This window comes from Malus sylvestris, chromosome 7, assembly GCF_916048215.2.
Source record: "Malus sylvestris chromosome 7, drMalSylv7.2, whole genome shotgun sequence".
Classification (NCBI taxonomy): domain Eukaryota; kingdom Viridiplantae; phylum Streptophyta; class Magnoliopsida; order Rosales; family Rosaceae; genus Malus; species Malus sylvestris.
Genome location: NC_062266.1, coordinates 33372491 through 33399367, shown reverse-complemented (window position 1 = coordinate 33399367; position 26877 = coordinate 33372491). Strand labels below are relative to the sequence as shown.

At 36.3% G+C, this 26877-nt stretch overlaps 2 protein-coding genes and 1 pseudogene across 2 annotated transcripts; 2 read left to right on the top strand and 1 right to left on the bottom strand.

The window, feature by feature from the left end:
* LOC126629038 (scarecrow-like protein 8) lies at nt 1-2374 on the bottom strand. The gene has a single exon (XM_050298933.1). The coding sequence runs from the start codon at nt 2111-2113 to the stop codon at nt 155-157; it is 1959 nt and encodes a 652-aa protein (XP_050154890.1). The 5' UTR covers nt 2114-2374; the 3' UTR covers nt 1-154.
* A 14851-nt stretch (nt 2375-17225) lies between these two features.
* LOC126629968 (protein DETOXIFICATION 35-like) lies at nt 17226-19999 on the top strand (annotated as a pseudogene).
* A 2770-nt stretch (nt 20000-22769) lies between these two features.
* On the top strand, nt 22770-25207 carry LOC126630307 (protein DETOXIFICATION 35-like). The gene is made up of 7 exons (XM_050300393.1): nt 22770-23078; nt 23429-24054; nt 24224-24280; nt 24372-24610; nt 24761-24879; nt 24959-25045; nt 25124-25207. The coding sequence occupies exons 1-7, from the start codon at nt 22770-22772 to the stop codon at nt 25205-25207; spliced, it is 1521 nt and encodes a 506-aa protein (XP_050156350.1).
* Nucleotides 25208-26877: the final 1670 nt, after the last annotated feature.

Genomic DNA, 26877 nt, shown 5'->3' with positions numbered 1-26877 from the left:
TTTTCATGGAATCCAAACACTCCTCAAATTTTTGGTAGCATTTCTCCTATTTCCATTTTCTCAGGAAACCCTACATAATAATCAGAAAGTATTTTTTATAACAATTAGCCAGAAAATTAAAAATTAAATAAAACAAATATAAAAATGAGTGAAGTTAACGCCAAGCGGAAGCGACGGTGAGAGTGCGGCTTATCCAACCAAAGCAAACCCCTCCATTCTCTTCCTTAACCGTGAACCCCGAGTTGACTCGGTTTTCCGATACGAGTCGATTTTTCAACGACTCGGTCATATTTGGGCCCATGGGCCTCAACTCGAACCCCGCCATCCCCATGCGGGCCCGCCACTTCCCAAACACTTCGCATCTTTCCACGCGATCCCTCCCCTCGCAAGCGACCGAGTTCACTAGCTTCCGACTCAGCGCCTCCTCCGCCTTTACTCGCTCCGGGTTCTCCCTCGGAACCGTCGCCTCGATCGACTCCAGCAGCGCCCCGTAGTAGGCGCAGCACTCATTTACGCGCGCCATGAAGGGCGCGGTGTTGGTGTTCATCTCCTGCTCCACCAGCGTCACCACACGCGGCGCCAGCCCCTTCACGCGCCGCAGAAGCTCGTCGCGGGGGTTGTCCGTGGACACGCTCTCGTCCGGCATGCTGTACAGTTTAAAAGCGAAATTCACGGCGATCGGCTCGTCCGGTTCGCAACCCAGCGAGTCCCGGTTCAGCTCGCCGATTTTCTGGCTCACTACGTTGAATTCCAGACCGACCCCGAGTCGCTCGGCGGCATGACTCAGCTTCTGACGGACCATTCTCAGCCTCCCCTCCCCGCCATTATCCGCGACGGTGGTGATCTTCACGACGGCGGGCCTAACATTCTGACGCGTTGAGAGCGCTTGGAAAAGGAGCATGTACTGACCGCCATGCCCGATGTCGAAGTCAATCACATGAACCTTGTTGGTCGCTGATTGGTCCGTCAAGGTCGCTTCAAGGATTGCGAGGTTAGCAGCCATAAACCCGTGTTTGAAACACGGAGATAACTCGTAAAGCAACTGAATCGACCCGCTATGCTCCTGCCCAAAAAGCTCGTTCGCCGGCGGCGAATTATCAATCGGGTTGACCCGAGACTTCAAAGCTAAACCCAGGAACTCCAGAAGCCTTTGTTCTGAATTGGGTCTCGGATTCGGGACCTGTGTCGCCATCATCCGGGCGAGGATCTCCGCCGCAGCCTCGGATTTCCCTTCAGAAATGGCCGTCGCGGCCTCCATGAGCGACTGCTTGGAACAGGTGGAGGACGCCGGAGACGCCACGGAGGACGACGAAGATGAAGACGAAGTGGGCGACGGAGAAACGGGCTTCTGGCACTGACTCGGAGCTGCCGAACCCATCAGATTCTGTATCGTCTCGGACCACTCGCTGTTGCTTTTAGTAATGACAGAAACGGCGTCGCCTTCGTCGTCCTCGTCGTTATCGTCGAGTAGCTGCTTCTCCAGCTCTTGCAGCGTATTACTGATCATCTTCTTCTCGGAGTCCAAACCCCGGGTCTGAACTGGGTTGTTCTGAACCGGATTGTTGGGCACCAGATTGTTAACATACGACATCGCCGGCGGTGCTGTCTGGTTAATGGGCTGAGGGCGGAGCTGCTGAAGCAGAGGCAACCCGAACCGCTGATGGGATAAAATCGAGGAGGAAGACGAAGAGTCGGAGCCTGTAATTGCTGACCCAGATGAGAAGTCTGTCGGAGACAAAGGCGAAATCGGAGAAGAGTGCTGGAAAGTTCTGGGCTTTAGGGAGCGGAGATAGAGATTTTGGCTAGGATTCTGGTGGTAGTTCTGGTGGGGGTTGTAGTGGTTCTGCTGGTGGGCCTGGAACTCCGCGAGCGTCCGCTTTCCGATGAGACCGGCTGCTGGGTTTTGGGTTTGGGGTTGAAATTGTGTTTGGCGAGCGATCTGGGACGCGGTAGGGTCCATAAACAGGCTGGGGAGCTGGGATCGGTGGTAGGGATTGTTCTGAGACGGGTTGTGGCCGTTCATGGCGGCGGAGATGGAGATGGATCGCCCGTTTGTGTAGAAATCAGGGACGCCACCGCCGCCTCCTCCGCCGTTGAAGCCTCCCGATTGCATTTTTTCCCCTCTGGGTTTCTGAGAGCGAGGAAGGGAAAAAGGCTAAAAGTGGTGGGTTATGAAGAAACGCATGGAAGGAGAAGAAGAGACAGTTTCTGTTTCTGTTTCTCTCTCTCTCTCTCTCTTATTATCGCCTTGAATTCATTTGTAATTGCGATGAAATTGATAACTCGGCCAGATTCCAAACTCTAGAGAGAGAAAGTGAGGAGAGAGAGAGAGAGTGGGCTTTTCCTTCTGGTTTTCGGTTTTCTGGGTGTCTGTTTTTCGTTTTTAAATCCGAAATTCCGAAACGCATCTACGCGAGTATGTACGCCACCGAATCCCACACCGTTGGATTTTTTCTTTTCGACCCCGATCGGTGACGATGAACGGTGCTCATTACGCGTAGGATACTCTTTCACGCACACCTCATGCTCTCCGTTTTGAATTTACAATCATCGGAGCCACACGAGACTGAAGGGAGCGTGGATGCACGTACCAATATGGAGCAGACAAAATATTCCTGCATGGAAAAGGAGTTCGAGGAGCGTGCACTCACATGCTGCCTGGTGAGGTGGGGGTTGTGTGTTTCGTTCTAGTGAATGTGATCATCTGACACGACAGTTACGAAATATTCCAAAAGGCCTCTACCAGAGCCCCGAAATACAAAAGATTTTTCAGTATGATCGGTTATTAAACAAATAGTAGAATATGTGTGCTAAAATATTAATAATTTAAAAAATAAATTTATCATCATTTTTATTAAAACACGCGGTGTATCACTTGTATTCCCGTCACAACTAAAAATTTCTTCTGAAATGCAATCCAGAACACCACGAAAACGACCCCCAACCACGTGTGGCGAATGGGGTTGAGCTGGGGGAGGTGAATTGTCTGCCCTCTCATTTTCATACTCTTCCTATTTTTTTATGTTTGTGTGATCACGGTTAAGTCACGTTAACATTTTATATTGATTTTTTTATAAAAATAATAAAATAAAAAGTAATAAGAATATAAAATGTTGACGTAGTTTAACCGTAATCACACAAAATAAGAAGAAATAGAAAAAGTATGAAAATGAGAGAAGAGACAAACCACCTCCTGTGAGCTGTGAGGCTGCTTTTAAGTGACGGGAGAATCCACGCTGTTTGCGATTTCGCGGATTCGAAATTCTAGTTGCTGGTTTGTCCTGACGGGCGGTTTCCCGGTTGACTCTCGGTGAGTTTACTGACACGAGGCGGTTGCTGTTGCGTTTAACCTGATTTTTGTCTACGTCGCAAACCCCCAACCATTGGAATAATTTTAGCTCCGACATTATTAAAACTTTTAAATTAATAAAAACAGAATGATATATTGCTAAACAATTACAGCTACTCTAACTCACTTTTAAGCTTCAACATAAAGTCACAAAAGGTTATGTAACTGACAAACTAGTTGACTACCGGTTTGATTTCCGCATTTGAAGTTTTGAGTTCGATTTTTCTTCTTATTGCTCGTAACGAAGTGTCTCAACGTGTTAGTTGTACAACTAGCATACTAGAATGAGACGGATGATAATTTCAAATACTAATAGTCAGTTAAGGTACGTTGTTAATGTCCAAAACTTATTTTAACATCTTAAGACTCGTTTGGAAGTGCTTTTTAAAATGGCTGAAAGTGCTTTAGAAGAAAAAAAATCTGAGTCCAAAAACATTTTCATCAAAACCGCTTTCAGTAATTTCAAAAAAACTTATAAATGAACTCTTAATGCACAATAAAAGAGTACATTTTAAGGATTTTCGTGTTCCATATCGCTTTAAAATTAAAAGTTTAGTAATTTGGTTGGTGCATTCTAGTTTGTTAAAGAAATGAGGTTTCCTAACCCACCATCATGGATGGTTTGGCCAAGTTTTTATATTTACAACTTAATGATGTTGAACTGAACCTAAAATAATATAGTTTATGGATTAGGTAAATGAATATCCATTGCATGCGTGGCCACTGATAATATTCAAATTATGTTCAAATTAAGCGCATGGTAATGTTGTACGTTTAATTAATATATTTTTGGGAATCACTAACAAATAAATATTTTGTCTGATAAGTGGTACATTTATGTATTATCGTTGAACATAAAGCTAAACTATTTTAGGTGCATCTCTAACTGAGAGATACAAATTTGAGATGTAAAACTCATATTTACATCCATTTTTCACTTTCAAGAGATGTAGAAGAGAGTTTTCCTCTAATGGGATATACGTAAATTGAGATTCTATTTTATTTTCTCTCTTTGATTAGCGAGACTAACGACCTAAAGATATAAAAAATATGTATATTTAAGTTTTTTTTTCCGACCAAAAAAAATGGAAAATACACATTCTTATACATTTTGCATATTTCATTGGAGATGCTCTAAGTTTTCTCTCAAACGCAAGCGAATACGTAGAACATAAAAACTAATATCAAAATAGTTTCTTATTCGTTTCCATAATGAGTCGTTTTAGACGTTTTTTCCATTTTATTATGAGGGAATATACGTCGCTTGTTGAATGAGATATCATTTTACCTAATCGATATAAGAATCAACTCATACTTTATCATTACGTGGTCCAAATTTTTCTTGCATAATCCCCTTGGTTTTGGGTAACACAAGCATTGTTCAATTATTTTTATGGGACCCCCAAGATGGATAATTTGGGTGGGAAAAAAAATTATAAAGTGAGACATGGTAGATTGGTAACTATAAATGTTGTCCCTTCCATTTCTCCTACATCCTGTTTGTAGAGCTTTAGCTTGAAATCTACCTTATTAAGAAGACAATATATATGCTACCAAACTACAAATTTAACTTTCTTTTATCATAAATTATGCCCTTCCAAAAGGATAGACAGTAGTAGCGAAGTCACAAGCTAGTCTATTTTGAAAAGAAAAACTTCTTTAACATGAAGATGGCTACCTTCACTTCATGCTTTGCAAATCCACCTCACTGTCCAAAACTATATATTAACACATTAAAAATAAAAACAAAAGAAGTGTTACATTGTCAAAGCGAATACTTTTTCCACCACTTCTATGTAACCGTAATGTTTATCACCTTATTTATCACCATTATATAGGTTTAAATGTCGAGATTTATATAGTGGATAAACACAAATCTTAAAACTTAAACTCATCGAACAATGATAAACAGGGTGTTGAGCATTACTGGCACTTGAGGGTGGTGAGCAAAAATATTCATGAATAAAGAAATGAAAACAAATAAAAATAGTAATATTTTGTCCATCATTTTGTCTACAAATATTTAAAGTGATGTTATATACACATTCCTTTTTATTTTTCACATACTCATTTTAATTTCGATCATCAGATCAAATAATTTAAAGATAATCAATAATAAAAAATTAACATAATATATTTTAAAAGTAAAAAAAAAAATCGTGAATAGTACCGCCGAATATTTATAGTGAAACTGACAAAAGTGGATTTTAGTGGATAAAAAAGGAGGGAGATGCTCACCATAAATTTGTTGGTACCCAATTTTATGATGCATCCGTCATGGTGTCAGTGGTTGCAACATACTCAAGGTCTCACTGCATAGAGTAAATGAAAAAATGAAAAGAAAAAAAAATCATATTTAGGGATTGTTTAGAAGTATTTTTAAAATGATTGGACGCATTTTTAGATAAAATATTTTTGAATTCTAAAAGTACTTTATATGTTTCTTTAGTGAAGCACTTCAAGTACTTTTATAGGATTGCTCTAATAACATTTTCACTAAAAACACTTTCAGTCATTTTAAAAGCACTTATAAACGATCATGTATTCTTAACTGATGTCTAAATTATTGAGAGTGACAATCCGAACTTGAATGCATAATTAAAGAACAATTTTGCTCCAACAAACTTAGCTAAGCATATGCTCTCTGAACTCATTTATTTTAAAGATTAATCAATTGACACATATCTTTAATTTCCACCTAATTTTGTACCAATATGGTTTAAAATACTTCTCCAATTGCCTCACATAGGATGCTGAAAAATTATAAATAAGCCCCACATTTCTTTCGTTTCTTAAATTTGTTTTACAATAATGCCAAAGTCTTTAATTATTCCCCCACCCAAAAGGAGAATTAAATAAAAAAATAAAATAAAAAAAAGACGAACCACAACAACATGCTGGTCAGAAAATAATCCCTAACTAAACTTGTTCATTTAGCTTAAATAGGAAGCTAATAAGATTTAAATTTTGAGCATCTTTCCATTAAAAAAATAATCACACATTTTGATCCAAATTTAATTAATATTTTATTTGATTCTTGTTTTCGGTTGTTCATGTTTAATTTAATTTCTTAATTAGAATGGAAAGTATTTGACCACTAATCCCAGTCACCAACTATTTTAAAGTCATTGAAAATTACAAAACTGACTCCTCATTGGAAGAGGCAAGGTTTAGGTCAACTATACTTTCTCAGAGGCCAAATTGCAATTGCCACTGGGATTGCATTTTTATTGGCAGATAAGTAATTTGGTAGGTAATTTGGCTACACAGCCACTTAGGCTCTGTTTGGTATTATATTTTTACTAAAAATTGTTTCACTTTAAAGTTAACCAGTCAAAGTGTATTGGGTAAGAATAAAATATACAACTTAGTTTAAAATCAATGGCCTCCAGACAACAGCTTTTAAAAGCAAGTAGCTTATAGGTTACTTTTAATAGTTGCTTTAATAAAAAGCTGAGTTGAGCCTTTAAAATATTTTTAATTCCTGTAACAAGCTCATTAATTTTAAAGAATGCCATTATTTATCCTCTTAGACATTGCTTTTTATACACACTTTTAAAAATACATCTTGTCATACGCAACTGTTTTATATTGCAACTGATTATTCTTAAAACAAAGTATAAGTAATTTATTAAAAAGTACAATGATCCCAAATTGGCCATTATTACTACGGTTTAGTGATATTATTTTTTACTTGTAAGCAAGAAGTCTCTTGCTCGTCAAAAGGCGAATTTGAACCACATTATTGGTAACTCATTGTGAGTCTAAGCTACCCCATCTCCCTTAGTGTAGATAATATAATTTGTTAAAAAAATAAACACAATAATAATTTAGCTAGTCTTTATATTGTCTTTTAAATTTATGCTGAAACTTTTTTTTAATAAATTTAATTGTTATTTTCGCAAATACTATATATATGATGATGATGATAATAATAATAATAATCATGTTAATTATATACGTGATACGTCATTAACCAAAAAATAAAACTTGAACTTAACTACGTTTAAGTCGTTTTAGTTTCAGCTATGTCACACAAACTCATGAACTAGCAACTAGCTCATATTTTTATCGTATAGTTATTTTAATTAATTTTTTTATTTTTATGTTTGAAGAGTTTGAAGTTCATATTTCTCTTCCCATTAATTAAAACAAGAAACAAAAACTATTTTACCTGAATTATTTTCACAAAAAGTGTCACATCCCGGTTCCGCCTTCGTCGTAGCACGATATTGTCTGTTTTTAGCCCCGACCACGCCCTCACAGTTTTGTTTCTGGGAACTCATACGAGAACTTCCTAATGGATCACCTATCCTGGGATTGCTCTTGTTGCGATTTTGCTTAACTTCGGAGTTCCTAAGGAATCCGAAGCTCGTGAACTTTCAAAAGACCTCATGCTATATGGAGGTGAGCATGTACATATAAGGTATGGAAGATTCACTTCCCTGGGCGATGTGGGATCTAACAAAAAGCTTGTAAAATGGAAGATTTTTAATATTGTGACGATCAAATTTTTATATAGTCTTACTAACCCATATTTTATAATATGAGAAGAAGATAAAATTGAGATGTCATGATGTATTCCCATGTTATAAAAAAGTAAATTAACAATGTTACATAAAAGTATCTGTAACGCTGAACGAACTTTTGAAAAATTTACCATATTAGTGTGAAAACTCCTTCTTGTGCTTTCAATTCATTTGGATATTTGTGCAACATTGCAATGTGAAAATTTGCACCAGTTGCACCGCCAACTACTACTTGATGTTTCTAAGGAGGGTTGCGTGTGGAGCAAATCGCATGACAATTTGGTTAGCAACTAAACAATCCAAGTTACATAAACCAAGTGCCTCTAGAACTCGACACGTCTCAAGCACATAATATATCTGCCGACTTGTCCCTTGCCTAACTCAACCTCCTTGTACCATATATTTATCGAATATATTTTTGTGACCAGAAAAGCACTTAAAGAAAAAAAGCACTTTATAAATATCCAAATTTACCAAAATTCCTTTGCAACTTCTTTTCTTCCCCATGCACCCACCGGCTCCACCTAAAACAATATTTCGAGGGTACCCGTAATCGCATGGTCGTCTACTTTATTAGGGAATATTAGGGAAAGCCGTCTGTTTAGGAGTTGGTAGAACAGTAGAAGGATAAATCACTCTTACATTCTTAATTCGTGGCAATATATTAAACTTTTAAGGATAATGGGTTCTCTGCCATCTTAGCGTTTTTGTTTTTGGCCCAATATGAGGTCATGCAAAGAGAGTTTTACATATATTTTGGTGTTAGTGATCTACAATGACACAATGGTAGGGAACATAATGAAAATACATGGAGACGTATGTACATAGCAGGAGTACACATTACACAGTTATTGGAGCGTCTTTGTGTTAATGATAGTTTGTATAATTAGGGAGAAAGACTTGCATAATACGAGTACACTGTCATGGCGACATCCTATATCGATAAAATAAAGAATGTGTAAGTTTTTGTCCACGTCTACTTAAATTTGTACACATGTCATTGTAACAATAATACAAGACGCCACATGCATTTTTCTCCCCTTGCTTGGCTTGCGGTAGCGGTAGCAGCAGATCTCACAGAAGTTGTAAAGTCGCTAGTGGAGATGAGCCGATGGGTGGAATTCATTCTTGGATTAGTATAGTTTTGTTTGTACCGCGTCTAGCGGCTAATGTCTCACTTTACAAATGATATGGCCTCCTCATCAGAAATAATTTGATGTGGTCTCATTGGCGGTGACATTATGTGTACATAGTTAGGTTCGGTGTTTCTACCGTGTTTGTTGCATATCTAAACCTTTGGGGCTTGTGCTAGTAGCCTAGTACCGGTAGTATTTGTTGTTGCCAATTAGGAACTTATCTATATGTTTGTTTGAATTATCTTATGACATTAAATTGGTCACTTAAGAACATACCCATGTGACAATCCTTGTATTTCTTCTTTTTTTGTTAACGAAATCACCATCGCTTCTGGTAAAGAATAAAATTACAAGATGCCACAACGATAATATATCTGTACTATAAGTCGAGTGAGGATCATCGCTGGATCCTCTTTTTGAAGATCCCGAAGATCTTCAAATCAAATTTGTTTATTGTACATTGTGCGGTCAGAAATCATTATAGAATTTTGTATTTAAAATTAAACATAAACAATACTTTACAAAAACTAACGGTACGATACGATGAACAAATGTGATTTGATAAGCTTTGAAATTCTCACAAATAAAATCCAGCGAGAATCCTCTCTCCTATAAGTCATCATCCATGTCATAAGGTATCTTAGTCATTTAAAAATGTGGGCCCCAGTTCGGCTAGAGAGGAAGATTTAACCGGGAATAAAACCGGTTCCTCGTTGGAATCCATTTGAGCGCCGACTGCATGAGGATGAGGTCTACGCGCTATTTGAGGAGTGACGCGCACACGACATCCACCGCCACACGAAAGCCACACTGTGTCATAAAAATGGAATGTGAGATTTTCAATGGTCCAAGAGGTCACAGCTCATGCAAGAAGTAAGCTACCTGTCCGCAATTTGGTGCGGCAACTGTTGCTTCAAATTCGTTTCTCCAGCAGTTTCAATGTCAAAAGGATTTCAGCCACGGTTGACCTCTTCAAATTGTAAATCAAAACTACACCTATATTGTTCTTTAGAGACAGTCGTTCACACGTGAGTGACTTAATCAAAACTTTTTTTGCGCGAGGTGATATGACCTGTCTTGTTCGATTACTTAATAAGATGATTTTATGTCTTTTTTCACTTCCCATTGACAATATATATATATATATATATATATATATATATATATATATATATGGGAAACGCACTCTTTCAAAAGTGAAACTCTCTATAAATTTTATGTCATTTCAAGGTTTTTGCATAATATTTTATAATATTAGCATGAAAATTTACATGAAAATGTGATGTAGCAGAAAGTTCATGAAGAGTCCTACTTTGAGAGAGTCCCCTTAGCATTTCTTTTCTTAAGGAGATTCTCTACCATCTCGAAGTTTAACGTCGAATTATGAAACATTGTGATAAAAACATGAGGTGATAGAGAGTCTCGTATTTAAGGAAGTCTCATTGACATTTCTCATCCCAAAATGCACCACAAACAATAAACACTACTCATATTTATTATATTAATTGTGATTCTTCATACATCTTATATGTCGAAGCGATTAATGCATTCCTAAGTTTTATACGCATCAACTGTTAAGAGCCGTCTTATTATGCGTGAGCGACTCGTCAAAACATTAGTTTCAGATCAAATATTGCATGCAATTTTATCAAATATTTGATAAGTAATATTAATTAGTTTCACAAAATTCAAATATCAAAACCCATATAAAATTTTATTAACACCGTTTTAGTAATAATATATATTAAAAGCATTGAGTGTGGTATGATGGTAAGTGTGTTATTAATTAGTATTAAACTGATGTACACATCACACGCATGAGTGTAAAGGTTTCATATTATTCGTTTTCCTCGTTTAATATATATAGTTAAAGTAATCAATTTATATAATATCAAGTTTGATACTCTTATTCGTTTAATACAAGAAAAACATAAAGGAGTATCGATAGAAGCGGTTATAAACTATATTCCATTTAATAACGAATGGTTAATTTTGTTGCTGTTGCGTTTGCTAGACTAAATCATTCTCAGTTATGCAATAAAGTTTGGATTCCATTATCTTGCTAGCTAGTGTTATCATTCCGTTTCGGCATCAACTTTGATAGCTTAAGATTGAGTTTTATAATAAAAATGAGGAGATATAACTTATAAGTACTTTTCAATATTGTGTTAGAACTTAGAAGTACTGGTCCACTATAAATACGGTGGATGTTGAGAATGAGTATAACACTATTGTGGTGTTCAGTGCCAATATTAAAAGAATATGCAAAGATAAACTTATACATATCTTTATATTATTAGCATGAGATGTGATGATCACGATTTACCACCACTATGTCGGTTGCTCGTTCAAATCTCATGCTCAATTTTAGCCTAGCATCTAGCCTTCTAGGTTCGTTGAACATTTCTTTCCTTCTTCAACCCCTCTACTAGGGACGATTTCGGCCGTAAGCCCATGCACTTGGGCAACTTTCGCACTAAATATTATGTAATAAAAACGAATTAAATTTGTTCTATTATTTTTTCTTAACAAACGATATTATACCTACTAAAGGGTAGGAGAATGTTAAATCTCATAATGAGCTTACAATAATATAATTCAAATTCGAATAATATGATTTAAATTGACATTTGACAATAATTAAACTTAAGACATCTCACATAAAAGTTAAGAGGAAGGGGTGTGCCCCTTTTTACTTTTCTCACATTTTTTTTGTTTTCAACTGTCGGATCGAATGAATTGAAGAAGATCAACGGATAAAAATTAATAAATGTGTGTGAATAGCACATCCTAAAAAAAATATCATTAGAACGCAAAACTAAATAACGATCTATTATTTAATTAGAGAAATTAAATGTATATTATATATTCGTCCAATGTCATATCATCAAGTTTCAGGACCACATCAAATATAAAATAGCTATAGAGCTCATCACATTGTCAACACCAAAAAGAAAAAACCCCAAAATCTGTACGCATGAACCAGTCAGTCCATTTCGACGGACCACACGTTATTGTCTGCTCACGAGGATTTTGGTTGTGAATGCTTGGTCGTTGCAAATTACAATTTTGATTTTTATTAGAATAAATTATACACTTTATCATTTTAGGTTTGTGATCGATTTCAATTCCTTATAATATCTTTAAAAAATTTCATTTTCATACCTTAAGTACTATTTTATTTCAATATAATATATCCGTTACATTTTCCATCTATTGATCCGTTAAAAGATGACATGACTGACACATTTGTGTCATTTGACTGCCAAATTTATGCCACGTGGCAATTTTTATTTATTTATTACCTTATTGAAAAAAAAAAAAAAAACCTTGAAAACCCAAAACCCCACCCCTCTTCTCCCTCCCTAGCCTCCCCCATTACCTGCAACCCAATCCCACAAATCCTCCCTCCCAAAAATCATGTGGTCGAGGCCGTTTTGGAGAACTTCCGACATGCGGTCGACCTGGAACTGCCGTTTGGCCGGTAGCTCGATGCCGGAGTACTTGATTTCTTGGATTATAGGGAAGAGCTGCTCAACTGAGGTTTTGAGTTCCTCGGCGGTTCCTCTGTTGTGGCATGACTTGTGGGAGATGACGAATAAACTTTTCAGGAGCTCCGTCGTGATCTAGTCGACGAAGAAGTCGGTCACTGCCATTGTTGGTGGTGGTGGGAGCTGTGAGACTATGGCGGGTGAAATGGTTTTTGGATTTGGGGGTTTGGGGTTTGAGAGAGTGAGTGAGGAGAGTGGAGGAGGGTTGGGGGAATGGGTTTCAACTTTTTTTTATTTTTTTTATTTTTTAATCGGTTTTTGGATTTGGATATGCTGGGTTTTGTTTCAAGCCATGGCACGTGTAATTGTAGGGATTTGCAATGTTTGGTCCATGGTGAGGAAGGGATGAAGGTGCAAGGAGGGAGGAAGGGGCGTGGAGAGGGAGGGATGAAAGGTGCAGGGAGGGAGGGAGGTAGGGGATGAAGATTATGGGTTTTCAATTTTTGTTTTTTTGTTTTTTTTTTTGTTTTTCCAATAGGGTAATAAAAAATTATTATTTTTGCCATGTGCACAAATGTGGCAACACGTCAGTTTTTAACGGATCAATTGATAGAAAATGTAACAGATATATTATACTGAAATAAAATAGTACTTAGGGGTATGAAAGTGAAATGTTTTAAAGATATTGTAAAGAATTGAAATCGATCCCAAACCTGATGTAGTAAAATGTAATTTACCATTTTATGATGTTGAATCAATTTGATCAATGCTTTAATTGTGCACTTAACAATTATATAAAGCGTAGATAATATAGTTTGCTACATAGTACTACGATATAGTGGTAGTAAGAAGTTTTATGTTCGATTCTTGGCAAATGCGAATTTGAACCATAATATTGCTAGCCCATTGTGTGTCTAAGCCCACCCCCTCCTCCTTAGTGTAAATAATATCGTTTGTTAAAAAAAAAAAAACAATATCCATAAAATTAGTTGATGCACTACTTCAAAAGGGGACTACTTGGCGGCTTTGCTACGCAATCCATCTTTTTGGGAGCTAGAAAGTCTTACACAGGCATTTCAGTCTCCCTTTGGCTACCATCGAACCTGAAACATACATGCCGTGTGGAATACGAGCATGAAATTCATCCCCAACTACTGAGCCACATCATAGTAGTTTCCATAAAATTAGTTGATGATTATGGCCAAATGCGAAAACTATTTGCTTCCTTTTATATATTTATTTTCTTTGGCCCTTTTATATATAGCTGTCACTAGGGTCACCCATTTCAGTTTTTGCCGTTATGAGTTTCATAACCACGTCTTTAAAGCCTTACGATGGCCAGAAAGCGATGACTGAATAGGAAGTGACTGTCTCAGAGAGACCAAAACGAGAGGAGGGAAATAAACTTGAATGCAATCAGTACGTCTAGCTGTTGATATTCTACATTTATCAAGCACCGTCGTGTCCCATAACTTGGTCATTGACAACGTGATATTATGTTTGGAGACATTGTCATTTGGACGTTCCAATTGCATGTAATTTCTCGTCAAAACCAAGTTTTCAAAGCATACCGTTTACCATGCAAGAGCAGGTTAAACTTTGTTTGCCTAAATAACTCAGGAAAGAGATCTTCTCTGGATCTCTTCCACTTTTTCTATTCGCTCAGTTCCTCACCTGCTATAGCCGGTCATTGTGATTAATTACAGTGTTTATTGTAATTAAGTATTTCCCTTCAACCACTAGCAATCTTTTTCTTATTTTGAAATGAGTCATGTGCAATGGAGAGCTACATTTTAATTTTTAATTCTTATTTTTTTTACAAAATTAGGAGCTGCTACAGAAACAAATTCTATAACTCACGTGTAAAAAGGGCGATCCTAAGGTCACAATGGTCTTCACTTTGTAAGGAACAAGAAAGGGGAATGTCTTTCATACGCAGTCATACCTTGGCTTTGCAAAGGGACTATTTTTATGACTCGAACTCGTGACCTTTTAGTCACAAAGGAACAACATGTCCATTACACCAAAACTCGCCTCCTATGACTCACACATGTGGTTAATCAAAATTGTATGGTATTAATTTTATTTTTTCATTCAATAAAATAGCTGTTAATTGAAGGTGATCAACGTTTTGATGTTTTCAAAATAACAATATTTTGCATTCAGAATACGGCATGTTAGACATAGTAGTATATTCACCCCCTTACACCGTGTTCCAATCTCATGGACGTGAATTTAGAACAATGTAAAATGTCATACTATGTCAATGTTGTGGTAATTTTTGTATTAATCAAGGCCATACAATGATGGAAATAGATTTTCTCCGAATTTCTTCCATCAAAGCTACCGGACGGGCTATGACAGATGAGGAACTGAACGAATAGAAAGGGCGGAACACAACACCCAAACTGCAGCAACAATCACATCTGCTTCTCGGAGACTGAAGCAACTAGAATTGAGAGATCGAATCAAAACCGTTCGATTCATGGGTTAGATTCGCTTTTAACCACATATCCTCCACTTATTTGCACTCTACGTTGTCAGTGCACGTCCCACGTCAGCAACACTCAGTGGAAATGATGGGTCACTCCCTAGTTAAGATACCCTGTTAAATGTAATTTGCAAGCCATTTCTGTTTAGTGTTTTTTTTCCTAATTTTCTTTTTAAAATTTGAATTGTTTTATTCAACAAACCATTTTTACACCGGGTCGTTAAAATACCGCAAAAAAACTACAATTTGCTACAATTTAGCTTTGATTTCATTACAAATATATATCGTCTTTGAATCTGTGTGTGGAGTCTCGTTCAACAAAATGAAGATCGGATGCTGCTAACTTGAAATGGGCCAATGAGTTGTGCCACCAAATTTTATGGTCCATGGACCCTGGCTGACCTAAAGAGCCCAGAAAACAGCCATCAATTTTTGGCCCAACATTTTATGGGCCGTAGACTGAGGCAAGAAACCGAGCATCATTTCCTTTGTTTGGGCCAATTGGTTACCACAATGACCTGACTGAAGTTCTCTAGTCTGTAATTAAGCTTTGGTTATGTGATTATGAGTAAGCTATGTAATTAGGACTTGATTAAGTAATAGGGTGATGGTTGTGTTACTAGGCCTAAATTGTGTAATTAGGCTGAGATTGTGTAATTTGCTGCTTCTTTACTTCATATGAAACAAATAATCTTCTTACACGTTCCGCATTATACGTGTCAATGCAAGACAAGTAATTGACAGAATTACATGGCATACACACTAAAGATTAGTTTCAAAGTTTCTACCTCAAAACTTAAATGGTTTAGACTATGTTCCTTTGTACCCGAGATTTTGAGTTTGATTACTCTCACCCGCAACATTGCATGGACATGGGTAACATGCATTTATGAATGGTTTCATGAAATGGCTCAAGCAGAATATATTTCATGTATAATATAATGGATCAAGCCGATCTCACTTAAGAAGATAAAACTTGGTTTTTGTATAAGATAATGGATCATGAGATCCATAAAACATAATTAAAATCAAACAGTAAATTCCAACCTAGCAGACGATCATAGGCATGCGTTAGGACTGCTTGGTTAGGTTTAGAGGGATTGTTTGGTGGGTTGGATGAGACTGAAACTTGTAGCCTGTGTATATGGACGGGTTAAATAACTCACTCTATTGTGGATTCATAACTCATCATATCTAATCTTGTGTATCTTACATTTTAACACAACAAACAACGAACTTGAGTCAAGCCTATTTTACTTGGTCACAACTTTATACCAACCAACTCACCAAACAGGCTTGAAGGATTCCTCTTCCTACTGCCTCCCGCCTCATGATCCTTGCTTTTGACTTCTCTCTCTTTGTGCCGCACTACTATGATATTATCGACTTTGCTTTCATTTGCTTGTCTTTCCATCTTCAGATTTTTCCTGTCCGTTAATATCATATTCCATGAAAGTAGGCAACGGTAGGCTATGGCTTAGTTTAACAAAAGATATTGAATGGATGACATTTGATTGAAGACTTTATAATATGAACAATTCATATCACAAGATTAAATTATAGATTGACCAAATAAGTAGTTAGCGTCGCATTAATTCACTTGATGTGAGAACAGAAAATTGAAATACTAGCTAGATTCAATTATAATTAATTTTAAGATTAGTTAAAATTCTTCTATGTTGTGAAATATACAATATATGTGCAGTGATATATAAAATAAATAAGACATTATATTTATGAGTTTGACAAGTGTGCTTACATTACGGGATCAGCAACAATAATTTCTTTTATTATTTGAAATAATAAGAATACAAAAATTTACTTTCAATTATTTTTCTCTCGTCTCTCTAATCTTGGCATAGCTCACTAATATTTTTCCTCTGTCATTGGAACGCTTGCTGCTCACGTTTTTATAGGCTAATGACCAACTAGCATTTCTTCATTCAACCCCTTTCCTAGTTGCCAGTAATATAAAATATAAAAGTTGGAAGACCAAAACCTACCAACGCATGATGTGATGTCTTTCTTAAATTGTTCTGATAGTATGTGGCAATCTAAAGTCATCACGTGAGCCCCAAGTTTACAACACTGTATTTTATACATTATATAAGTCGGCAATTCGATCATGATCGACAACGCATGTTTGTGCGACTGGGAACACCCTGGGGAGAGGAGCAATAAAGAAAAGCTACTGTAAACCACATATACAATTAGGTACCAAACTCTCAAACTAAGATCTTACGCCTAACTAAATGGAGGAGCCGCTACTCGACACAGCTGCCGGCAGCACGGCCGAGTTGAGCAGTAAGCATCCTATGTACGAAGGTGAGACTGAAGACTATGCGCCCGTGAGGAGCTTTGATGCGCTCTGGCGTATGTTTTGGATAGAGACGGTGAAGTTGTGGCAAATAGGAGGTTCGGCAGTTATCACTATCATGTGTATGTATGGGACTAACGCAGTCATCATGCTCTTTTCCGGACATCTCGGAACTGTTGTGCTTTCTGCCATCTTTTCTCTAGCCGTCATTTCCACCTTCACATATGGGTTCATGGTACTTAATCTTCTTCCCCTTAATTCTTCTTATCTTAAATAAGCATACCATGTTATTAGACCGTTCATCATAACTATTGTTGTAATTGGGGTACATTTTTATATTGAAACATATGTTACACGTCAAAATAGTAGTGTACTACATATATTTGGTAAGAGAACATTGATGTACAATACCACATAACTAACAATGAAAGTAATACTAAATCTAAAGTCTCAATAGTATATCATATATATGTTATATTATCATATTGTTAATATATTGAATACGAAATCTTATTTGTTCGATGTGAAATGATTTTCTAGCTTGGGATGGGGAGTGCTTTGGAGACCCTGTGTGGACAAGCATTTGGTGCTGGACAAATTCACATGCTTGGGATCTACATGCAACGCTCATGGATAATCTTATTCGTAACCTGCTTCTTACTCATGCCGCCGATTCTGAAGTGGCTAGGCCAAGAAGACGACATAGCGAATGAAGCCGGAAAGTATACCCTCCAAATAATCCCCCAATTATTCTAACTTTCCATAACTTTCCTTCCCAGCTCAGAAGTTCCTCCAGGCTCAGAGGAATGTGAAGGTGCTGGCACGGATTGCAGTCTTGGCCCCGGTCATGCACATTGGAATGCTAGCGCTCTTCATGTATGTGTTTGATTGCGGCGCATTGGAGGCAGTTGTGTCATTTAACCTCACAAGATGGGGGATTGTAATTACACAGGTTGCGTATATTACGGGTTGGTGCAAAGAGGGTTGGACTGGATTTTCATGGCTTGCATTCAATGAGATTTGGGCATTTGTCAGACTTTCTCTTGCCTCAGCTGTCATGCTATGCTTGGAAATTTGGTACTTGATGAGTCTTCTCATTCTCACAAGCAGTCTTTCTGATGCAGTTATAGCCGTTGGTTCCCTTTCTATTTGGTAATTAACCATCTTAGTTTTTGCCCCCATTACCCTTCCTATTACACACCGGGAACGATACTCTAATGATATTCTAAGTCAATAATATAATATGGTGTAGAAAAATTTAAACATATGACAATAAGTTATTAGTTTGGAATTAATACCGCTACAATGATGTATCCAATGTAAGTAATTTCCCTTTTTCATGGTCCATGAGCCTTTGATTTCTAATAGCATTTTCCCCCTTTCGGGTTTCCTTTAGCATGAACATCAACGGGTGGGAAGGAATGTTGTTCGTTGGATTAAATGCTGCAATAAGGTGAAACATTGGATTAGCAGTTCTCTGGTATGCAATTCTCTCTTACTATTTTGGATTATTTATAACATCTTTATTGTCTTATGTATTGTTCGTGTTTCTAATGAGCTTGGATCAAGATGCCCTAGAGCAGCCAAATATGTTGTTTATGTGACAGTATTTCAATATCTCTTAATTGGGATTCTTTTCATGATTATTATTTTAATAACCAAAGATGATATTACCTTACTTTTCACAAGTGACAAGGAGCTGCGACAAGCGGTCACTAAGCTTGCATGTTCTTGGTATAACTATGGTGCTCAAGAGTGTCCAACCAATAATATCATGTATCTATTTAACAAATCACTATGTGTTTGCATGTTATACTTAATATATATAACAAAGAACAAATGTTGTGTGCTCAAAATCTATGTTGTGTGTGATTGCGCAAGCATAATATATATGATGCCATGTTTTTGTTCTTCAAGGTGTTGCAATTGGAGGTGGATGGCAGGGAATGGTAGCTTATATAAACTTTGGTTGCTACTACCTTTTTGAACTTCTTCTTGGATACGTTCTTTGCCATGTTGCAAATTTGGGAGTCATGGTAAATATATTATTTCTTTACTTTGAATGATGCCAGGTTAATTCCAATTTTAATTGATGAGTTATGAGATTAACATTGTAGGGACTGAGGATGATATGTGGAATTACTCTCCAAACCATACTTCTGCTAATCATACTTTACAAAACTAATTGGAACAAAGAGGTAATTAATTAGTGCTTTATTTTAAATCTCTTCAACTTTGGTTACTTCATTTCATTGCTAGTTCATATGAGATTTGAAAAAAACTTAATTACATGTAAAAAGAAACAGGTTTTACTTGTAATTTTGTTTCCTCTGTTCAAATTGCAGGTGGAGCAAGCAACAAATAGTGTCCGGAAGTGGGGAGGGAAATATATCAAAACTGTGAATGGAGCTGAAAGTACTTGAAATTCCCTTTTCTTTTTTATGGGGTATATTAAATTCTTTGCTCCATTTAATGATGCAACTATTTTGATGAGGAGAAAACATGTGAAAGAGGAAGGTTTAGTCGGCGGCAAGAATTAGGTGTGATTCCGCCGGCGACGGGGTGTGGAGTGAAGGAGTTGGGTATTTATTGGGGTTGCATGTGTTGTTCGTCGAGTGTAGTTGGTCAAAGCAGTTTTGCATGACAAAATGGTCATCGGACTTTCTATTGAGCAAAATATCATTGTTCAGCGGTTTTTAATTTTTGACAATAAACCTTTGAGTGACTACTTTTGCTCGACAAAATTACTTTGTGTTGCAAGGGGTTTTTTTGGTAGTGTGTGAGTATATGTTTTGTTTATGTTATCCTTTCTACTTTGAGTTTTATGTACGCCCTTAATTGGTAAAAAGGTTATCATGCCTAGGTTTTGCATCTAGTATTTATGCTTCCTATTTCTACTCATAAGAAAAATTACGAGAAATTTTGGAGTGCCATATATTATAGACATAGAACGTCATATTAATAAATCACACGTGTAAGATGAGTTATCAATCAAATCTCATTTGTACCGTCGTGGTTTCAATAAAAAAAAATGTGTAAGATGAGTGAATACTGATACCACATACGGAGTGACAACCAACACCAACAAACTTCTCCATAATTACAAATAAGCACAAATCATAAAAACGGTATTGTCACCTCAATACAATTATCACATCCTTCTTTTTTAATACATAATGACTATTTTAAAGTATTAATAAGGGTTCACATATTATTCACTAAATAACAAGGCTCATCACATATAAACCCTACAACTTTTCACTTATAGAACATGGTGCCTTAATCTTAATTGCTTTCCATCCTAATTTTTTTTTAGTACATCGATATTTTTACACTAAGGGGATGGGGAGTTTTGCAAAGGCATACAATTGGCAGCCTAATTTAGTATTGAATTCGCCATCCACGAGATTCGAATCTAAGACCTCTCACTTTTAAGTGAAGAGGAATACTTATGAAGTGATATTATACTATATATTTTACCCTATTCTTAGTATTAATTTATTGGTTATTTTGGTAGAAATTTGATACTTTATTATATATTTTCAATGTAGGACATTCGATTTCCTTTGGAGCAAAAAGTAACCAAACGGATGAATTTTGGAGTAATTCCAATTGGAGGATGTTTGTGAGTCTTTCAAGATGATTGTATCAAAATTCTAGATTTTTCTACCAAGCCGTTTGACTGTGGCGATGAAATAAAGACTCAGTGCACAACTTTTCTAGATTGACGTTTCTAGACGTTTTGGGTATTTTGAAGGTCAAGATGGCATATTTTGAGGAAAATTCCTTCTGAGGATTTGTAGGGGACGTCTCCAGCTTTCAAAAGAGACATTTTGGGACCAAATGAGTTTATTTGGTCAGTCAAAAGTTTGAATTTCTGTGAACTCCAAATTGTAGTTTAAATAGGAAACCTTTTATTTTCTGTTTTATAATTTAATAATGTTTCCTAGTTTATTTTAAGACTTTTTCAAGGTAGGGTTTTATTTTATAGTAGTATAAATAAGACTTTTTAGCCATTAGAAGGAGGAGGGGGGGGGGGAACACACGCATCAATACTTTGCTAGGTTTTGAAGATTCAAGTTTATTTTCAAGGTGTTTTCTATCCATGTTTTTAATAAATTCCTTTTGTTTTATGGTTGTTTGTAACTAATTTACGTTTGCTAGAACGATGCCTTGAGCCTTAGCATGAATATGTAGTTTTTATTTAATTGCTTATGATATTATGCATGTATACTTTGAATTTTTAATCACTGTACTTTAAATAGTCTCTATATCTTAATGCTTAGCTACCATTAGGATGTTTAGATAAGTAATCGGATGCAATTCGGTCGGAATACCACTGGGGAATTGAGTATTGCTTCTTGTGATTAATAGTTGTAGTTTCACCTAGGATGAATACCACGTCTTAGGGGTTGCATGGTTTTTCAAAGGGTTTTCACAAAGTGTAATAAGTCATGCATGTTTATTTTTGATCTGAACACCACAGACAGATTGCATGTTTGATATACGTTCTAGCTTGAATACCACGAGTAGAATATGCATTAGGAAAACCTAACATTCAAAGTTGCATGGGTAATTCATTAAGTATTGATAAATTTACATAGGATTGTTGAGGAAACGGCGGAACCCTAGGCTTTTACAATTTGTTTTGCAAAACTATTTTCTTTTGTTTTCTTTACTTTGTCAATTTATTTAATTGTTTTTAATTAAATTCGTTTTTAATATTTTAGGTCATTAAATCAACCTCTTTTAAACTTTGTTTTCAAACATTTAATTAAGAATTAGTTTAAATACAAATTATTCATTCAATCCCTGCGGAAAACGACCTTACTTGAGCCATTTATACTACAACTACCTTGTAGTATTTTTAAGTGTTTTTATTCCTACTTTTGCAGAAGGTAAAATCTCTATCAAATACCATGAGACTGTACATGAGATTGTAGTACTAAGTGGCTACTTTCCATCCTAATTAGGGCCATTAGTTAGTGATGTTCAAATGATTATTGCCGTCCAAGTAAACCGTTCCCCGTTAGGTTTATGAGTTATTATTGTATCTTTCTTGTGAATGTACTCTTGTATTCTAAGTTAACTATACTTGTACACCAAGTCAGACGTGTATGTATTTTCACTTTTTCCATCAATGAAATCTAAGTTGTATAATTTCTACAATAGTTCGATCATGAATCCATGGTCCATGCGTTGAGAAAATCAACGATTTTTCTACGATACTTTCCCTTGTTAGCCTTTAATCAACCTTAATAAGGGCGAGAATCATGGATTACTTGCTTATTTTGTACCAATCAGATATATTATAGAGATTCTTGTATTAATAATACAATCAGATTAATACAGTTGAAGTAAATTTCACAATTTCCAAATCTATATATTTAAGACCGTGTGTGTGTGACTCCTGAACACAGCGAAAACTCTCAAACTTTAATCTTACACTTAACCTAATGGAGGAGCAGGAGCCGCCGCTTCACACAGCTGCTGCCGGCGCCACTGAGTTGAGCAATAAACCTCCTCTTTATGTAGGCGGGAACGAAGACTATGCGCAGGTGAAGAGCTTTGATGCGCTCCGAAGTATGTTTTGGATAGAGACGGTGAAGTTGTGGCAAATGGCCGGTTCGGCAGTGATCACCATCATATGTATGTACGGGACTAACGCAGTCATCCTGCTCTTTGCCGGTCATCTAGGAACTATCCAGCTCTCCGCTATCTCTATTTCTTTAGCCGTGATTTCCACATTCACTGATGGACTGATGGTATTTAATCTTGTTCCCCGTAATTCCTCTTCTCTCATGCACGCAAAGTTACTTGACATGTTATGTTGTTAAATTTTCGTAGAACTATTGCCCTAATAATTATGTAGATTTATGTTATATATGGTACGACTTTATATACGTCAAGATGGTACTATACTGTATATTTGGCAAGAACATATTGACGCATTGAAACGTCCCAATGCCGAAAATCTAACAACGAAATTAGTACTATACTGTATATATGTGATATTATTGAAATTGTCCTAATAACCCTACATAGTATATGTTATATGTTGCCAAATTATCAATGGTTAAATACAAAATCTTTTTTGTACGAAATGAACTTTTAGCTTGGGATGGCGAGTGCTCTGGAGACCTTGTGTGGACAAGCATTTGGCGCTGGACAAGTTCATATGCTTGGGATTTACCTGCAACGATCCTGGATAATCCTATTTGTAACCACCCTCTTCATTTTGCCGATTTACATCTTCGCGGCACCAATTTTAAAGTTGCTAGGCCAAGAAGACGACATAGCGAATCTAGCAGGAAAATTCACACTCCAAATAATCCCCCAATTGTTCTCACTTGCCATAAATTTCCCAGCTCAGAAGTTCCTCCAGGCTCAGAGGAAGGTGAAGATGCTGGCATGGATTGCAATGTTGGCCCTGGTCATACACATTGGAATGATAGCGCTCTTCATGTATGTGTTTAATTGGGGCACATTGGGGGCAGCTGTGTCATTTAACATCACAAGATGGGCGATTGCAATTGCACAGGTTGTGTATATTATGGGTTGGTGCAAAGAGGGTTGGACTGGATTTTCATGGATGGCATTGAATGAGATGTGGGCGTTTGTGAGACTTTCTCTTGCCTCTGCGGCCATGCTCTGCCTTGAGATTTGGTACATGATGAGTATACTCATTCTCACAGGCCGTCTTCCTAACGCAGTTATAGCTCTTGGTTCCCTTTCTATTTGGTAAGTAATATCCTTTTTATAAATAGATGTTACTTGGTAATAATGCACTGTTGTCTGTAAAAGTTAATATACGTGACAATGCTCATATATGGCAGGTAAGTTATCCTTTTTATGTTACATGATAGATTTTGATTTCTAATAGCATTCTTTCTCTTTTGTGTCTCCACAGCATGAACATCAACGGGTGGGAGGCAATGTTGTTTGTTGGAATCTATATTGCAATAAGGTAATGCATTAGACTAGTAGGTCTCTGATATTTATTTTGCACTTCTCATTGATTATTGTAGTGTTTATAATATCTTTATTTTTTTATGCAGTGTTCGTGTTTCCAATGAGCTTGGGTCAGGACGTCCTAGGGCAACAAAATACTCTATTTATGTGATAGTACTTCAGTCTCTCCTAATTGGAATTCTTTTCATGACTATTATTTTGATAACTAAAGATGACTTCGCCATGATTTTCACAAGTGACAAGGAGTTGCAACAAGCGGTTTCTAAGTTGGCATATCTTCTTGGTATAACTATGGTGCTCAACAGTGTCCAACTAGTAATCTCAGGTATCAATTTTACGTCCATGGCATTATGCATGTCATATATATACATAATAACAAAAATCGAACATGCACATCAAATCGATAATAGATGTGTATTCGTACGTGCGCACGCGAGCATATTTTAATCCCATGTTGACTTGCTTGTTCTTGAAGGTGTTGCAGTTGGATGTGGATGGCAAACAATGGTTGCCTACATAAACTTGGGTTGTTACTACATTTTTGGTCTTCCTTTTGGATACCTTCTTTGCCATGTTGCAAACTGGGGAGTCAAGGTAATTAAATGGTTTTTTTCCTTTCAACAAGCCTATATATATAAAGTGTTTGTGATGAGCTATGCGACTCATGTTGCAGGGATTCTGGGTGGGCATGATATGTGGAACTGTTCTTCAAACCCTACTTCTGCTAATTATACTTTACAAAACCAACTGGAACAAAGAGGTAATCCATAGTTTGTTTCAAAACTTCAACTTCGGTTTTTGCATTTCATTGTTTGTTCATATCAAAACCAAATCGCAGGTGGAGCAAGCATCAACGCGCGTCCGGAAGTGGGGCGGGCAAGGCATCAAAACTGAGAATGGAACTGAAAGTATAGAGGATTAGGTAAATAAGTTCATCAGTGTTAGTTTAAAGGATTAGGTAAATTAGTGCTTATAAGCCTCAATTCCGAAGGGGAAGAGACCATCATATTCCCATAATTCCGTTCCATGTATTGAATACAAATTATCCTTACTAATTTGAGATTTCATGCAAGCTCTTAACTTGTAAAATGGTAATGTCAAGAATCCAATATTCATTAGCATGCCAAATATTGTTGCATTACGTATTTAGGCTTAGTTTGGTAAGTTGTGCTTATAAGAAAATCACCTTCTGCTAGTTAAGTCTTTGAATTAAAAAAAAAAAAAACACTTGGAAAGGTTTCAAGATAAACAATCGATCGGTTAGTTGGTTACCAAATAAAATAGACAAAATTCCGATCTAAAGAAAAAGGAATTGTTTATTGACACTATAAAATAGTCATGTTGTACTTCTTTGTAATGTAAACAATAGAAATGTAAACTGTGCACGCTAATTATTTCGAGAATAATGTTAGGTAGACTAAATTTGTAAACTAAATGATTTGTCATTAATAAAAAATAAGTCACTAATTAACATCTAAGTAACAATCCAATCATCAACTTCTATATTATTTAGTTTATAAGATTTATTCTACAAATTTAATTTATCTAACATTACCTTTATCTCGAAATGTCAACAACAAAAAAATAATATAATAAATATAATAAAAAGGGGGAAAGTATGTTCGTTGTTATAATAATAATAATAATAATAAAAGACAGATACCTCAATGGATTATTTATATAAATTAGATATTTAGGGGTCTAAAGAAAAACCAAGCACAACGATTGTATAATGCTTGGTTGTTGTAAGGATCTAGACGGAAGGCACACAGGGACAATACACAGGGACAATAAATGGACAGACTTATGATTGTAGGACCTGCTAAACAAAAAGGTACCAGTTTGAGTACTCTTTCAAATTCAGACCACACACTAGATTTTGTACTAATGCAGCTCAATGCTAATGCCATGGAATCCAACTGATTACTTTGCTTTAAACACACGGACCCAAAAAATAGAAAAAGTGCTTTTAAGCAGTGAGGATTGTACTGCTTATATAGCTGGAGGAGGAAGGACTCGATTGGCTGTTTCCTCCCAATCTTGTCTTTCTTAGTACCTGTTGATTAGTTGCGGACGTGATCGTTGTCCTGTTGGCCATGGCTAAAGCCGTATCACCCGAGTTAAACAGTTTATGGGAGTGTATTCAAATTGAGAATTTGAGAGACTTTAATGGATTTATAAATTCATGGATTTTTATGGAGTTTAATTGATTTGTAGAGATTCCATATAAAATTTTGATTCAATTCCCTCGAAATCTCATTGAAGAGATGAGATTTGCGGATACTTAAAATACAATACGAAATCTCTCCAATTCTTTCAAATTCCTCAACTTTCTTAAATTCTTTAAAATCAATTTCTAATTGAATAGACCTGGAATGTTATAAATTTATTTAAAATCCTAATTGAATCGGATTTATAAGGATTTTAATAAACTATTTTAAAAAATTTATTAAATACACATTGAATTTCAGATAATCACTTAAAATCTTGATTGAATACTTCTAAATTTATTAAAAGAATTAAAATCCTTAAAAATCACAGTTAAATACACCCCCTCATATTAGTTTAAAATAGAAAACCGGTGGTCACAAA